Below are 16,402 nucleotides of genomic sequence, written 5' to 3' on the forward strand. Positions count from 1 at the left end.
ACACCCACTGTTCTCTCTCATCGCTCTCTCTCTTTCAGTGAAGATGCGAACTGCTTCCCGGGAGGTGAGGCAGAGCTGGGCTGTGGGGTGGGAGTGCTGCTGCATTCCTGGTGAGAGCACGCTGCCAGCCCAAGGCAGACCTTGTGGCTGAGACCCGTTTCCTTCTTTTGAGACCACAGGCTGCAAAGCAAGAATCTGGGAGGCAGGCTAGGTCCTGGGGAGGAAGATGCCCTCCTGTTAGCCTTTCTTTTTGGAAATAGGTAAATCTACTGAAATGTGAGTTGTTTCTGCTGCAGTCAGAACTGAGCGCTGAAGAGACAAGTTATAGATGAGTGATAGCAGAAAGCACAGTTTGAGCCACTAGTTCTTCCTTTTTCACTTGTTTCCCACCATTTCCCCTGTTCCTCTTCATTGGCACAAAATAAAATGAAAGGAAAAAAAAACCAAACCAAAAAAGCAAACAACCCCAAAAGCCAAACCACACAACCCCAAGCTTCCATCAAATAAACCCAAAGAAAACAGGGTGCCATGGGGGTTGCAGGTTGCTGTGTGCAGCTGTGTCATACCAATGCAGATGCTGCCCCAGGCATGACCTCTGAAAACAATTCTCAGAGGTGACCATTGGTCATGATGATGATGGCAAGGATGTCCTCATGATGTGAGGACAAGGAAGCATTGCTCATGGATGCTGACTGTGTTTTGCAGAGGTAAGGTAGAAAAAGTAAACCAAAATGTTGAATCCAGAACACACAGAGTCCAAGTCCAAAAGAAACAAGTGGCATAAAATGAGCAGAATGAGCAGAAGTCAGAGACTTGCCCTTTGAGAAAAAGGAACAGAGTCAGCCTTTGTGTGTTTTAGATCTGGGCTTGCAGGGAAGGTCAGTATTTTGCATCCAGACACATATCATTTGGTCCGGCTGTCCCATCTGCAGATTGAAAAGTGGGAGTCGTTGAACAAATGTGTTTTGCTAGTGGTGTTTATCAAGCTTTGCAGTGTTTTGGTACCTTGTTATGCATATTCCTAGTAAAATGATGATGAAAATGAGTTAGAAGGGAAAGCTGGGAGTGTTTTGTAAATGTCCGCTCTCCTGGGAAGGAGCTGGCTAACAAGGGTGATAAATGAGAACTGGAATTGGTTTGTGTGTTTGTTTATGATGAGAAATAGGTCTGTTTGCAAAAAATTCATTACTGGTAATACATGGGCTCTGTGGAAAGCATTGAAAGAAGGCAGTGAATGAAATCCCAGTGATCCCCCTGCCCCATCCATGATGTGGGTATCTGGTGTACGCTGGGTGGCAGGGCTATGCCCATTTGGGCAGATGGGGCTGGCTGCTCCCCATGACCTCCGCACACCCTCCGGCAGCAGCTGTGAGTTTGTCCATCAGCTGCTGGAGCCTAGGGAGCCCCTTCCTCAGCAGCGGAGGAAGCAGAGGAGCTGTAAGAAAGAGAGGAGGCTGCTTGCTTAGCAAGAGAGGTTGTGTGAGCTGCATGGCCTTTGTTGGCAGGTTTGTCATGCTGGTGTCAACCAGGGATTACAGGTGGTCCATGAAACTGAGTGTTTTCGCCTGGATGGGTGTTTCAGCTTTACAGCTGACCCTGAAGTCCTGGATGAAATAACTTTTGCAGCAGGAGAAGATCTCATCGTAAGCATTTCAGAGAGAGCATTATCTGCAGGCAGGGGGCATTCAGCCTTTCCCCCCTTGCTTTCTGCTTTCTGTGCGCAATATTGCTGTAGCTGCCCAGTGTGCATTTCTCTTGCTCTGCTGCTGAGAACAAGAGTCTCTCCTCCCCTGCCCAGCAGAAAGGGATTGATAAATCCTACTTCTCTGGAATTTTTTCATCTATCATACTCAATTCTAAGCCACTTTCTTCAGCTGTCTCCCAAGTTATTTTATTGCAGAAACTACAGCAGCTGGTAATGTACAACATAACTGTAGTAAATGCAATGTTTGGGGTTTGGAGGAAGCAATTGCCCAGGGAGAGGAAACCAGGAAACTGTCTTGGCTCATTCCTAGCATCTCTCATCTATTGGTGACGTACCCAGAATTTTATAATACTATAGACACGATGAATTAACCAGATATTAAGCACATGTATTAATGTGACACATATATTAAAAAATAATAACTTAGAAGTCTGTGTTCCTTGCTGCTTATGCTTATTCTTCCTTATCCCTTTATATTGTTCACTATACATTTCTGACCCTTGTGTACCACAGTTAATTAATCTGCTTTGATCACTGCCTAAATCATTTATAATGACATGCTAAATTTTATCCCCAGCAAAAAAATGTCAGTAATGGTTGCTTTAAATGCAAATATATGCTGCTTTAATATTCCAAGCTGGCATGCCCGCTGTTCAGTAAGGTGCCATCACTTGAGGGATATTTTCTTTTTTTCCAAATGCTTTAATGCTATCACTTGGCGAAGCATACTTTTTTTCCCCCGTGTTGAGTTGCCATAGCTCCAGCCTGATAAATATAAACTTGCGCTGAACTTTACCTCGGAGCCCTCAGTTAAGCCAGCAGTTATGTCCTTAGGCTGGGCTGTAGGAGGGACTGACGGCAGGTCATGGTCAGACAGAGCAGTTTGTCCTTGCTAACTATTTTGATCAGAAACAAGGTGCTAACGTGTTTGTGATACACCAGATTTTTCTTTCCGTTTGAAACATTTTCAAAAGTAATTAATTTCTATCTCCTTTTAAAATTTTATTTTATTTTTACTGATCCTTAAAGCCTATGGAACAAAAGCCGTTACTCCTCCTGAAAGATAGTAAATGGGCAGTATTATCAGCCGCCTTCATGCTGAGTGCTGAGGGGAAGGACAGAGGCCATCACACAGACACTGCCTCACAGATATGACTGTTTGCAACATAAATAAATGGCATAATAAATGTAGGACAGCATATGGGAATTATCACCAATGAGATGGAAAGATATTGTCCAAAAGTGAAAAAGGAGCAGCAGGGTAAGCACACTAGTGTTACCCTGACAAAAGCAAATGCTTTCACCTGAAGTTTGCACCTAAATCTGCAAGCTGAGCTCATCTCAGGGGCACTCAGCAAATGGCCACCTCATGAGCAGGGGACCCATAGTACAAACTTAAATCACCCTCCCAGACCTCTGTGGCCGTCTTTTTTCTTTTTTCCCCTATATTGAAGTTGTGAGATCTCTTCCTAGCCATAGGAAGATGTAGCTGGGTTTAGAAAGTGTTGTTCATCAGAGTTATTATACAGTTGTTGAACATTTTGGACTGCATGAGCATATCTGGAGCATCTCCTCACCTCCGTGACTGGGAAGAGTCCTTATGGCAGGCAAACCAGTGTGGTCCTTCTGTGCTGTTGTACAGGACAAATTTCTGAAGGCCAGGGGTAGACACTTAACAGCATGGTGCAGAAACAATCCCTGCTTATTCCCCATGCCTCAGCATTTAGCCAGGCAGGACGCAGGGCTGTAGACCCAGGTGGGCTGCAAAAATGCATTGGTTGAGGTTTTTGCAATGGCAGAGCCTTGAGGAAGGCTCAAGAGCAGGACCTTGGCAGTGCTTGGCAGTTCCTGGCTGTGGCAAGCGGCTGTCGGTGTGCATTTGACCACAGCCCTGCTGCACCACTCATGGTACATCTGTCCTGCTGCCAGCGATGCTGGCCCCTGGCTGTCACTCACACTCACAGATGGTGCCCCTTGCACAAAATGTCCTCTCCTCCTTCGAGGACCATATGTATAAAGGGATTTGAGGAATTATTGGGGTATCACCAGTAGCTGATTCTGTAACCCATGGCCTTATGATGGCCAACCTCTTCTCCTTTGATAAGGACGTCTTTCCAAGATCTTGCAATAGTTCTCCCACTCTTACTTTGTATTTAGGTGTAAATATCCTCATTGTGGAGGAATCCCCAAATGCTGCTTCAGCACAAGTCTTCATGGACCCAACAGAAGAACAACCTTGCCACTGTCAGTGAGAACTTGCCCTCCAGGGCAGGTATTTGCAGAGTAAAAAGCTAACCTTCCTAGACTCTAAGCATCAGATTTGCCTTCCAAACTCTATTCCCTGTTTTGTACCTTCCAGCATATCAGCTGTTCCCCTGTTGAGATGAACCTCAGCCATGTAATAACCCTTACCAGTGCAAGACCAACTGTTTCCTCTGTACCCTTCTCGGCAAGTCAGACTGACATTGCACGTGTGACCCTTTTTTTTGGCCATCTAATGAATGAGTTGTTCTTCAGGAGGAATCACTGGAGAAGTCTGTCCTCTGCAGCTCTGCAGCTCACACAGTGCAGTCAGGATATGAATCTCAGCTTTTCAGCTGATCTGGACTTTTGCTTAGGAAATAAATGATGCCCTGGAGCAAAATAAATGAACTCTTGCAACTGGAGTTTCATAAAGGGTGATTGGATAATTGATTGTTAGTTCAATAAAAAGTAACTGATGATGATTTTGTGAACTCATACATCATTTTTTGTCCTGTGACTGATATATTTAAAAAAAAAGGCAGGAAATAGGGAGAAAATTCGGTAGGATACTGTGAGGCTGACCTGTTTTGATTTTTTTGTTTTGTTTTGTTCTTGCTCTTCTAGGTGGGGCTGAGTACTGCAATAAGAAAAGCAAAAAGGATTATGAAGACTTCCATGGACTTGGTAAGAAATCAGTGGCATTAGGGTGTTTTACACTATACTTTCATTTTATCAGAAATGAGTCCTTGCTTATTTTGCCTGATTGTGAATCCACCTGATCAGGTAATTAAACTGAATGCTGGCTCACTCCTGCTTGGTGTAGGACCTGCTCTATCAGGTGACACTGGGAAGAAGGAGAGGGAGATAATAGAGAGAAAATACTAAAATATGGGGAGAGCAGAGAAAAACCTCATTAAAAATGCAGACTGCTTGTAGAGTAGGGATAACTCTCTGTATCTATCCAAGACATAAATTTATGTCTGAAACTCAGGCAGCAGCAGAGGATCTCATCTGTGAGCACCACAGTTTAGCTCCACGCTGAGATGCTTGCTTGTACTAGCCCAGTTTGCCTTTGGTGGGGCAGCCAGCCTTAAAACAAAATATAAGTAGATAGAGATTTTGTTTAGATTCTTTTACAAAAGCAGGAATTTCCCACTCAGCCTTGCCCTGTGTTTTTCCACCCAGAGAAGGTTCCTGCCTTCCTTCAAACTTCTTCTGGTGCTTATTATTGTTCCTCCTTGTTTCATGCTTCTTCCTTGTCCCTTATCATCCCTGCCTTGTCCTTGTGGGGGCATATGTAAGAGGGAGCCTCATGAATCAAGCCACTGCCTCAGAGCACAGCCACTGCACTTTGGGGTTGTCTGAACTCAAGCAATGGCCTAAATGCAAATTCTGCATATTTTTCCTTTATTTGTGAGAGGCTGCCTTTGCCTCTTGAACTTGAAAACTGGGATTTGAAATCTTCCCACCTCCGCCAGTTTTCAGATTTATAGAGAATCTCTAACGGGCAGCAGGGAAGGGAAGGGCAGCTTTTTTTCTGCTGGGTTCACTTATATGAGTCAGCTTAGCCATAGGTTTTGCTTCCAGTTGTCTTCAGGCACTTAATGCAGAGCAAACGTTTTAGCTGTTTGTGAAGAAATTATAGATATTGCTTCTTCATGAATTCTTACTTTGATGCTACTCACAAAAGTGAAAATTGAGGTGGGAAATTAGTATTTGGGTAATTGCCAAATTGCTGAGCCAGGGAAATAAATAATGCGCTGGAGAGACGGGTCTCAGCTCCTGCAGAACAGCATCCAGCAGGATCTTATTCATTTTCCTTCCTATTCGGCACTGTGCTACTGATGGCCTGAGATTTCCACTCAAATTACATGAAATGTCTAATCCCCTTGTGCTGGGTGCAAGTCCCCTTGTTGACACCTGCAGCAAGATGCCTTGAGTCGAGGAGACCCTCTCTGTTAGCCAGAGCCTGGATGCAGGTGCAGGGATGAAGAGGGATCAGCGCGCAGGTGCTGCCCCTCAGGACACAGGGCTCCTTTGCTCCCTTGTGTGTGCTTCTACCCTTGGCATATTCGGCTGCACCCCTTGCATGGCTGGGTCTGTCTGGCCTTCGTGGACCAAACATGCCGTGTCCTTTTAGGCTCTTCTGGGTAGCACGGCATGGTTGGCATCAATCTTTAGGTGCAATGGGGTCTCCTTCCAGCTTGCCTCTACTCTTCCATATCCCCAAAGCTGCTCAATGCCCTCATACCTCTCAGTCTCCATTGCAATGCCCTTGACCCCTTCCTGCTCCCAGTTGCCAATTTACCAGCGGGAGGGACAAGCAGACTGTGCCCTGGCTATATACAGCAAGGTCATAGTTGTGTTGCTCCAGTAAACGTGTTTCTAAACCTACATAACTGCACAATACAAGGTCAGCTCAAACTAAAACCAGTATCATGTGGTTGATTTGGCTTCTTCTGCAGTTATTCCTAGCATGTTTCCTCTAGTGACTCTTGCTGAAACTTATTTTAAACCTAGAAAATTAAAAATAACAACATTTCTGGAGGCATTACTGTATCTCTCAAATTCCCCTTCAACCAGTTAATTTCAAATCCAGAAAAACAATGTAATAGGAAACACAAAGGAAAGATCTCTAGGAGAGAGCACAGCATGTATCAGGCTTGAATAAGTCCCATATCCCAGAGCGGCAGCATGTGATGAAATAGTAAGAAAATCACCTGCACAACCTGAATGTTGCCAAATCAGGGTTTTTTCACCTTCCCAGGCAGATGTGTGTACCAGTGAGCAAAGGCCAAAGCAGCTGAGGTGCTCTCGCTGCTTTGGGAGAGGGTTGCCTACCTGAATGTGTGGCTGATGATCCAGAAATGCCCTGTCTGTAGTAGAACATCTCTGCATCCACACTGCTGGAGAGAGAAGAACGTTCACCTGACCTCTTTTATGCTCTGGCTGATGCTGGACAGAAATACCAAATTATATCAGTTCAATCTTCCCGTATCTGCTGCTTTTGCCCTATTGCATGTTTGGGGAAAGCCTTCTGAAGAGGTTCTTGCAAATTAGCTATCCCCATTTTTGCTTGGCAGCTGTGTGTGAGCATAAAAAAGGAGATGTGATTATGGCTGTTGGTAGAGGGAATGGGAGGTTGGTCTGGGTCCCAGGGGTTCATATTTACTGGGCGTTTCTTAGGATCATTGTGGATTTGGGAAAAAGGAAAGGTATTTTCCAGATGTAGAGATGCAGTGAAAGTGGCAACAACCCGAAAAAAGTCTAATAAATGTCTTCATTCATTGAAAGTAGTGAGCCATCTGTGAGCGACTGGCTTAAACCAAACACCAACAAGCATTAGGGACTCATAATTATTCTTTTTTGTAAAATCAATTAAAATAATTATGGAAATGCCATTAGGGAATGTTAACAGACAATTAATAAAATACTGCTGTTATCAATCACTGCGAGCACCTCTAGCTCTAAATTTTCTTATGGGTGGAGAAGATACTAAGAGGCATCTTTGGGCAACAGCAGTGAAAGAATGATTAATAGAGTCGTGGCTGTAGCATTTAATAAGAGTGAGCGCCATGTGTGCAATCCTGCCGTGACTACATGGTCCCTGCAAGTCGCGTCCTGGCAGCAGGAGAAGTGAGAAGCCACAGAGGGAGCAGAAGGGAATTGCAAGGCAGAGGGGAGCATGAACCAGTCTCCTGCTCACCCATTCACGTTACTCAGGCACAAGTAACCCATTTCTGCCCCAAAACACATACTGCAATTGTAGCCAGGCTCTCCTGGGAAGGACCCTGTAGTGCCTGCTCACCTGTGGCATCACCCATACCACTTCCAGGTTACCATCGTGCCAACTGTTCCTACCAAAGTTCGGCAGTCTCTGGGGCTACAGGATAGTTTTCCTTTAAAACTAATGGAGATCTAGTTGGCAACAATTTTCAAATGACTAGCTGAGGAAAAGGCAGGAAAGATTTTATTCTACTTACAGCAAAGGGTAGACTTTACATGCAGTCTGTGAGCAGAATGAAAGGAGGCTTTATTTATGTATATATTTCTTGCAAGCCCTGTAGTTTTTCTTTCTGGTGCACTTTCAGCTCCAGATGCCTTAACTTCAAAGACTTTGCATGCTGTGACTTAGGCTGAAGTGAAAAGCTGACAGCTCAAATGAAAACACTGCAGATCTTAGCCTGATGGAAAGCTTTAAGAGCCTCTAGTGCTGTTGTAGGTAGGATTAGTCCTACATGGAGGAGGTGGGGGGAATTGGCTTTCCTCCTCTTTCCAGGAAGGTGTACATAGGTTTGCAAAGCTCTCCGAGAAAAGCTGGCGTCCTGCTTGTGTGCCTCTCATGCTCTCTGCCTACCTGGCCTCACATGCATATGCACACACAGAGAGCAAGGAGGAGGGTTTCATCCCTACTGTGCTGCAGGACATAGCCACAAGGCAGCCAGAGGTGCAGAGGGATGGGGAAGAGTGCAGGGCAGCTGGAGCCTCAGCAGTGGGACCAGGTTGGTCTTTCCGCTCAAGGAAAGGCCCCACTCCCTGGCTGCTTTTGGCAATTTCCATCCATTTCTGTGATTGTCTGCTGGTTTCTCCTGTGACTCCACCAATACCCCTTCCACCTCATGGCCCCCTCCAAGCTGGTGAGACGCCAGCCTTGTCATTTGAGTGTGTTGGACGGCACTGAAGAGAGTTAATTAGCAGGGGGTTTTTTTGCAAGTTTCTTCTCTCTTGTCTCCTGGATTTTCCTCCTTTTTTTCCTCTGTTTTCTCTATTGCATCCTTCAGAAAGGGCACCGTTACAGCTCCATCTCCACTGTAGGTCTCCCCCACAAGGTATTACCCTTTTTCTTCTTCACCTTGCTGCTTGGTCACTTCAGCCACCACTGCAAATGTTGGCTACCATCTTTGTGCTTGGGGCTCTATCCCTTCTTCGTTACCCCAGCCCTTCTCTCCACACAGAGATCCTGGCTGTGACATATTGCTGTGGCTGAGCTCCTGCTCTGGGCAGTCTGAGACCCTTATCTCCATCACCCCTTGCTACCTGTCCAAACACACACATCTCTGCCTTCCCTGGAGCTGCAGGGCAATGCCCTGCACACGGTGGCCTCACTGCCCAGCAGTGCTGCCTTGAAGTTCTCCTTTGTCACTCAGAGTTTATATGCTGAGGTTACTGCCCCTCACGGTGAGTAATAGCCTTTCGTTGTCCTCTCCTGAGCTGTATCCAACCTTTATCTTCTCTTTTATGTTAGATTTGGGTTGTAATCTCATTAGGGCAAGGACCGTCTTAATTTTTTTCCAGTGAATATAAAGTGTGTAACACAAGGGAGTTGATCCAAGGACAGAGCTCTTAAGTGCTATGGCCATATAAATAATTACCCCTGTTTGCATAAAGTTACGAGTATGCCCATCTGCTCCTCTGCTCCATATTTACATGCTGAATGCAGCCTTCGTGAATACAGTTAATTAGACTGTGCACCGACTAGCACTCTGTATTTATAGATCACTTGAATGTCCTCAGTGTTTAAAGGCACCTGAACTTACAGTGAAGCCACCACACGAGCAGCATGTTTGTGGAATTGGCTGCCAATGCAAAATGCAATGGTTCCACAACGTGAACATTCATTGGGAAGGTCTCTTTCAGCTTCTGAAGCCACCTGGCTACCTGGAACCTCAGCTGGATTGGCCCATGGCTTTGGTCTACTAATACTGAAAACTTTAAAAATATTGAAAAAATTATTATCTTGCAGCAGCTGTCTTTCACAGCTTGCACATTTGGCCAAGATAAAATGTAGTAATGAAATTTCCAGGTAAACATCTCATTAAAAAACCAAGGCCATTCTATGCACGTGCTGGATCCTCCCATTTCTCCTCTCTTTGGAGTTGTTCCTGACCTCTGACTTATCCACCCCTCCCTGAGTGTGCAGAAACCAGCCTCATGGCTCACGATGTGTTCCTTTCACTAGTTCTGCACTAAGTGTCAGATACCATCATGTTTATTAAACATAAGAACAGTAATTTTTACAAAGAATGAAAAAAAAACCCCAGACCTTGGGTACATGAGAGGAGACAGTTTCATGGGAGCTTCTTCATTCCTTTTTAATTTGACAGCTCCTTGAAGCAAGAGTAGTTGGTTTGTAAAATGTTCAGTCAAAATCCTTAAGTTGACTGCTGTGTCAGGTCTAAATCCACTGGCATGTAGCATCCTTAATGGCATCACTGGAGTTTTCAGATGTTTCTAGGCAGAAAATACATGATTTAGCTCTGGACTTCACTGATGCTGAGTATCCAAGCCACACCACCACTATGAACTAATGCATCCATCTTCTTTTATCTTCTTCCCCTCCAGAAAAGCTTCACGGGGTTCTCAAGTGTTTGTGCATTTCCTCTTCTGGCTAACCTGTGTGAGAAGATTAAATAGTATGTATAAAATTTTCAATCCTTAACCAGAAACAGAATACGGTACATTTGTTTCTTTCAAAAATCATCCTCAGTTAACAAAGCTTCCTATACTTTACTTCTGTTGGTTTCCTTCATAAAACCACTGTCCAGGTAGCACAGAGGGAGGCTGCACAGAGTTCAGGTAAGCAAGATTCCTCAGAGGGATCCCTGTGCTTTTTCAGCACTTAAAATACTTGTGTAATTTTAGCAGGTCGCAGAGGTCAAATATATGACACACTCAAAGATACACCACCTCCAAGAGGGAACCAATTTCTCCTGAGGTTTCCTGAGCCCAAGACACTCCTCCGTTTCATTTCTCCACCCAGCTGTGGTGCCCATGGCTCAGCACAGGAAGCCACCAGCACCTATATAACTCTGTGAGGAACACGAATTAAGTGGCAGTTGCAACATGTAGGAGAATCTCAAGGTATTTAAGAAAGCCGGGTGGATGGTGGACAGGAAAAAAACTTCTGGCAGTGCTGACTTTGAGTCAGTTTCTGAGAAAGGCTGAGGGCATCAGCTGGGCTATTACTCCTAAAGCGTATTTATCAATGTACTCCAATGAGTTGGAGGATTCAAGCAAATTAAGACTAAATCAGTACTATCAGCAGTATATTTTGACTGATTTGACTTCCAAGATTAACTTGCTCACCTATTTCTGCTCATTTAATTGAAACTGCAAATATCAGGAGTTTATTTGGAATGGATTGATTAACATGAAATGTCTTGTAAGTGCCTTTGAAATGTAAGTCAGGACAAATAATCTGGTGAGTTCAGACAGTGGAAGAAGGAATCAAATTGTATAACGTGTTGGATCGAATGTATGCAACTCTTTGGATCTCTTTCTCATGGACTCTCACTTGCTTTGGTTTTCTCTTTCTTCTTTCTGTACCTACAAAAAACTGGCAGTTGGAATTTTAGCTGGTCTGGATCTGTGCCAATTCCTTGCAACCGAACCAGAGAGGTAGCCCAAAGCAGCATGTGGAAATCATTGACCACAGACAGATTAAAGGTTATAAGCCCCACCAGGAGTGCATGCCACCTGTCTTCTCTGCGTGTTTTCTTATCCTGATGCTCATGCAGTCTGAGGAATCCATCCTCATTGCACCTATTTGCTCGCTGAGACAGGTTCAACATCTCTTATGAGTTCAGGAGGTTGAAAAAACTCAGAAAAAACTTTCCAAGGAAAGGCTGACTAGCATGTCATTCAAAGAGTGCTGCCCACTGGGCCAGATATGAAAGGCTGCTCAATATAGGTGAGCTAAGCTCTGTCCTGTAGCCAAAAAGAGATGCCACGCTTGGGCAGCACCATGTGAAAGCTAATACATGTCCCAGCTAAAACAAAAGCGGCACAGAGCTGACACCATCATTTTAACACCTGCTTCGGGTACTGCTCAAACCTATAGGGTTGCTGAAAACAAAAGTCACAATGGAAAAAAAAAGATGTAATTTTCAAAGGTTAATGTAATTAAGCGCTGTGGGGGACCACTGAGGGCTCAGGTCTCCACTGCTCAATTCAAGGTAAAATACTTTTCTCAAATATGTTTGAGCATGGCGAGAAGTTTGTGGGTCTACATACATATATTGCAAGATAAGGCTCTGATCCTCAGTTAAAGCATAAGGCCACCTGTGCATTCAGTGTGTACGGTCTTTCTTCATATTGAACCCACTTTTAGCCTGTAAAATAACATTATTTTTCTTTATACGTGTAGCTGCAGCCTTGCATGCTAACTGAGTCTTCTAGACTGAACACAACAGGAGAGAGACGGTGTAAAGACTTGAGGGATGAAAATGAGAAAGGATATTTGCCATTTGTTTTTAACAAAAGAAGGAGGTTGGTCTCCATCAGCATGAGGCCCTATTGGGAGCTGTTTCCCAGGTAGAAGAACTTCCATTAGTTTTTCATATCTGGCAGATTTGCAAGATCTGCCAGGCTGAGTGTAGTATTTATTTCCAAAAAAATTATAGTTACTTTTACCACAGATTTGATGTCCTAGTTTGTTTTAGAGACTGAAGGTTTGGCATTGCAGCCATACAGGAGCCCATCAGCCTCACCTCCACAGCTCAGTCAGCAGATATTGAAATAAATCAAAATTTGCTCCTTCGGACGGAATCGCTTTGCTGAAGTACAAGCACAGAGCTAAAAGTGAACATGGAGCCATGAACAACGTGCCAGCTGTTATCTGTTCTGCACGCTTTACCATGTTTTTTTTTTCTTTCTGAATAGGTTCCCTTCCATATGTTAACACTTTGTTTGTTTGTTTTGTTTTTTACAGTGTTATAAGAAATAAACTGCCTTTTGAAGATTTTGATGGAGATAAATTTAGTACTTTCCCGGTAAGTAAAGCCTTTCCTTTGGTACAGTGATCCCATGATAATAAGAATGTCTATAGGATTCCTCCTACTTTCTGAAAAGCCTTATTCATTCATGTGAAAATAGATATAGGAATGAAGTGAATGAAGGGGTTTTTTTCTCATAAAAGGTGGGGGTTTTTTTTCTGGATGAAAAAACCAATCATTCATTTATGCCACCTGGGGACATGCACACATAAAGCTGTGCTCCCTGCAGAAACAAATTGCTCTGCTGCTGAGTGGTCTGTTTATTGAGTTAATAAGAGTTGAAGTAAATTCATATACAAAACTAAATTAAATTGCCAGCTTGTCTTATTTCTGCACCAAAGTATGCAAGGTGTCATTTATTAAAGCCTAGCAAAGGGATTCTGGAATACAACCCATTTACCGGGTTTTATTTTTACACCTCGAATTAGCGTTTCATTTTGGATATTTTAAACTGAAAACACAAGCATAGCAATGACCATCCTATCTGTGTGCTTCTCCTGGCTTTTAGACATTGAGGGGCTATCACTGGCGAGGCAGAGACTGCAATGACAAAAACTCCACCGTGTACCCTGGCAGACGGTAAAACTTTTCGTGATTTTAAAGGCTTCCTAATAATTGTGACTTCTTGAAGAATGAGCTCCAGATTTGGTTTTGGCCATAATCTAAGAGAGCATGCCACTGCTGGCTGCCTGATTTCACTGTGCTGGGGACAAGAGGGGATGATCGAGACCAGGGATGTGGTGCATTAGCAGGGGTGGTGCACAGGTTTCTTTCCTTTCTCTGAAGCATCTGCAGCCAAAATTGGTCAGACAGACCGAAGATGGGGATGGAAACCAAGCCGCTGGGGCTTACAAGCCTTATGCCAGTTGAGCTAACGCGGGCTGTGCCTGCTTTAGGGAGCAGCAGGGCGGGAGGGCAAAACAGCGGTGCTCATGGCTGGCTGCTGAGCTCCAGCATCCAATCCTCATGTTAAGTTGCTGGAAACATTGAGCTAAATATGTGCCTTTCTAAGTGAGTATCTTCCAGGTGAATACCTCCCAGCTGCCTGAGCATGGACTTCCAGGCACACCTGAAATGGAGAGACAGCCAGTTGTAATAACATGGCCTTGGTACCTCACTCTTGCTATTTCATCCTGAGCTCAAAATATTCTTTCAAAAATAGAGCTCTCCTGTACCATGGGTTTGTTAAGAAGTTGTTAAGCAGGACTGATTTTAAAGCATAGGCATTCACTGGCTTGTGACTAGATAAGTTGATTTTGAGGGCATGGGTTTGGAAGAATTGTATGCCACCAGCCTGGGCAGCACACCTGCATTAGCAGAAATGGGCTTACAGAGTCCATGTGTAGTGCCAGACTGAATAGATGGAGTCTCCCTGTAGAAGAGGCCTGAGCTAATTCTACTGTGTTACGGGCCAAAACAAATCTTCATTACGTGCACTGAATTTGGAGCGAGGGTTTTGGTGGATTTCAGCAAACACTTAAAAGCAACAAAAAGGCAGGGAAAAAGGGTCTGTTGTCTTAGACCCTTCTCGTTATCCCTGTTCACTTCATGTAAGTGAATATGCAGAATAAAAGGGTAAGTTTCATCCAGCAACTTCCAGTATCATCTTTAAATTAATTTTGCATTTTGCTACAAAAAGTTGCCTCTCCTGGATTCAAATGGGGGAAAACCCCCCACCCTTCTGTGCAGAAAGGAATTTCTAATTATTTTGTATTCTTAGTGAAAAATGGCACGAAGGATCTGATTTCCTCAAAAGTCCCTTTTGCTTCATTTTCTGTAACACTGTATATCCTTATGTAACTTTGTTTTAGTCCTGATAATTGGGATGTGAAAAGTGACTCTAACTGCAATGGCATATGGGTAAGTAAATGAATTTGCATCTTATACTTCCTTTCTGATGCTGCGTCTCTTTTTTTCCTTCTTTTGAATTAGTCTGCAAATGTTTCTTTTTTATTTATTCTGGTTTATTAACTGATTGGGAATACTCCTATTTATTTACTGCCTTTGATATTCCAAGTAATAAAACCGTATTTATTAAAAACTAAGGAAACATAGGGGAAGCAGTTATGAGCGTTTGTTTACTGATGCTTAAGATTATTTAACTACAGCTATTGTAATTAATTTAAATGTACACATACTCATTAAAATAATGTAATGGAAAGCATCGTTATTATGATGCAGTGCTTCCTGCAGGCAAACATTCAAAAAAAGCTAAATTCTCAGCCTCTGTTTTGTATTGCCATTTTCAGGCACTAGATAGATACTATCATCTGCCCCTTCTCTCCTCCAACAGGGTGTGGATCCAAAAGATGGAATTCCCTATGAGGAGAAATTTTGCAAAGGTAAATCTTTACAGTCAATACAAGAAACAATGTCTCTTTTCTTTTCATTTCATAAATGCTTCAATATTTTCATGGTCATTGCCAATGTAGGGAAAGATAATGGGCTTTACGAGTCATGAGGAATGTAAAATGGCAAAATATATTTTATTTTTTTTAATTTGGAGGATGGGCAAAGATAAAACGTAAAAAGCACAGGCTGCCGCTAATTTACTGTTAAAAGCCAGCTCAGTTATGAAGTTAAAATACATGGATCAGGGACAGCAGCCAATGGAGATATCACCTCTGCATTTTTTTGTGATGGCTGAAGCCTAACCCAGAGGGATGGCATTGAGATTCAGGAGAGCAGTTTAACATCTGTGCTTGTCCAGTTTGACCCGTTGCTGTAAATACCAGTAATCATGCTGATACTTTTCCGGAGAAGGCCTTAAAGAGGGGAAGTGATGGCATCAGCTGACCTCCCTGACAGCAACGTGGGTGCCTGTGTATACACATATGCACAAATAACACCCTCACTAAACAGCCGTGACTACAGTTGCTGCTCACCTTGCCTTACATTTAAATCAGCATCCTGGGGATGAACCATTGCCTGGCAAGATTTTTCAACAGCTTTAGATGAAAGGCAATCTACAAATGCTCAGTAACATTAATTATAAACCAGCCAGATTGTTCTAGCAGAAATATTCTTATGAGTAGCACATCCACCACCAAGTCATGTTATAAGGAGCTTTGAGCAATTTCCTGGGTAATCCGATTTCCCTAAATGTTTAAGTACTTTTTAATGCATATTCTATGGGTAGTAAAATAAATGTTGGCTGCACAGCAGAGCCTCTGCTGAAATAGCACATCCATCCTTGAATACAACCAGGATTTTTTCTGATTAGCAAGACCTCTCCCTGTTTTTCATGCCCATTCCCCAGCTGTTTCTCTAGGGTTGTTGGCAGGTGTTTCTTAGCCAGTTTTTGCTGCAGATGAAGTGAAAACCCCATTGTAGGGTCTGAATGTTTCAGCCATGTGAAGAGTGATATAGCCAGTCACCCCGTGACTCCATCAGCTGCCTCTGCTGTTGCTCTTTAAGCATTGCTCTCCATGCTTTGTTTCAGTTTGCTCTATCTGCTCATGCGACTAACAAAGTGCATTCATTAGGTGCGGACTCGCAAGGGGTCGTGCTGTTGGGAGACTCAGCCGGCGCTCACTTCCACATCCCTCCCGAGTGGATGACCGTCACACAGATGTCAGCGGTGAGGAATCATGTTCAGGTTGCCAAAACTGCTATCACGCTGGTTGCCATTGGCTTTCTCCCCTGTGCCACAGGTTGCCAAAGGGAAACTAGTGCAAAA

The 16,402-nt window shown here is 43.7% G+C and overlaps 1 protein-coding gene across 1 annotated transcript in view; it reads left to right on the forward strand.

The window, feature by feature from the left end:
- Positions 1-16,402, forward strand: part of AOAH (acyloxyacyl hydrolase) — an 80,532-nt gene that overhangs the window by 25,247 nt on the left and 38,883 nt on the right. The window contains exons 6-12 of the mRNA XM_056335282.1: positions 4,574-4,633; positions 10,292-10,362; positions 12,660-12,720; positions 13,232-13,302; positions 14,535-14,583; positions 15,017-15,065; positions 16,209-16,303. Of these exons, the coding sequence (XP_056191257.1) occupies positions 4,574-4,633; positions 10,292-10,362; positions 12,660-12,720; positions 13,232-13,302; positions 14,535-14,583; positions 15,017-15,065; positions 16,209-16,303 (456 nt within the window). The remainder of the gene's footprint in view (positions 1-4,573; positions 4,634-10,291; positions 10,363-12,659; positions 12,721-13,231; positions 13,303-14,534; positions 14,584-15,016; positions 15,066-16,208; positions 16,304-16,402) is intronic.

Source organism: Falco biarmicus, chromosome 4 (assembly GCF_023638135.1).
Source record: "Falco biarmicus isolate bFalBia1 chromosome 4, bFalBia1.pri, whole genome shotgun sequence".
Classification (NCBI taxonomy): domain Eukaryota; kingdom Metazoa; phylum Chordata; class Aves; order Falconiformes; family Falconidae; genus Falco; species Falco biarmicus.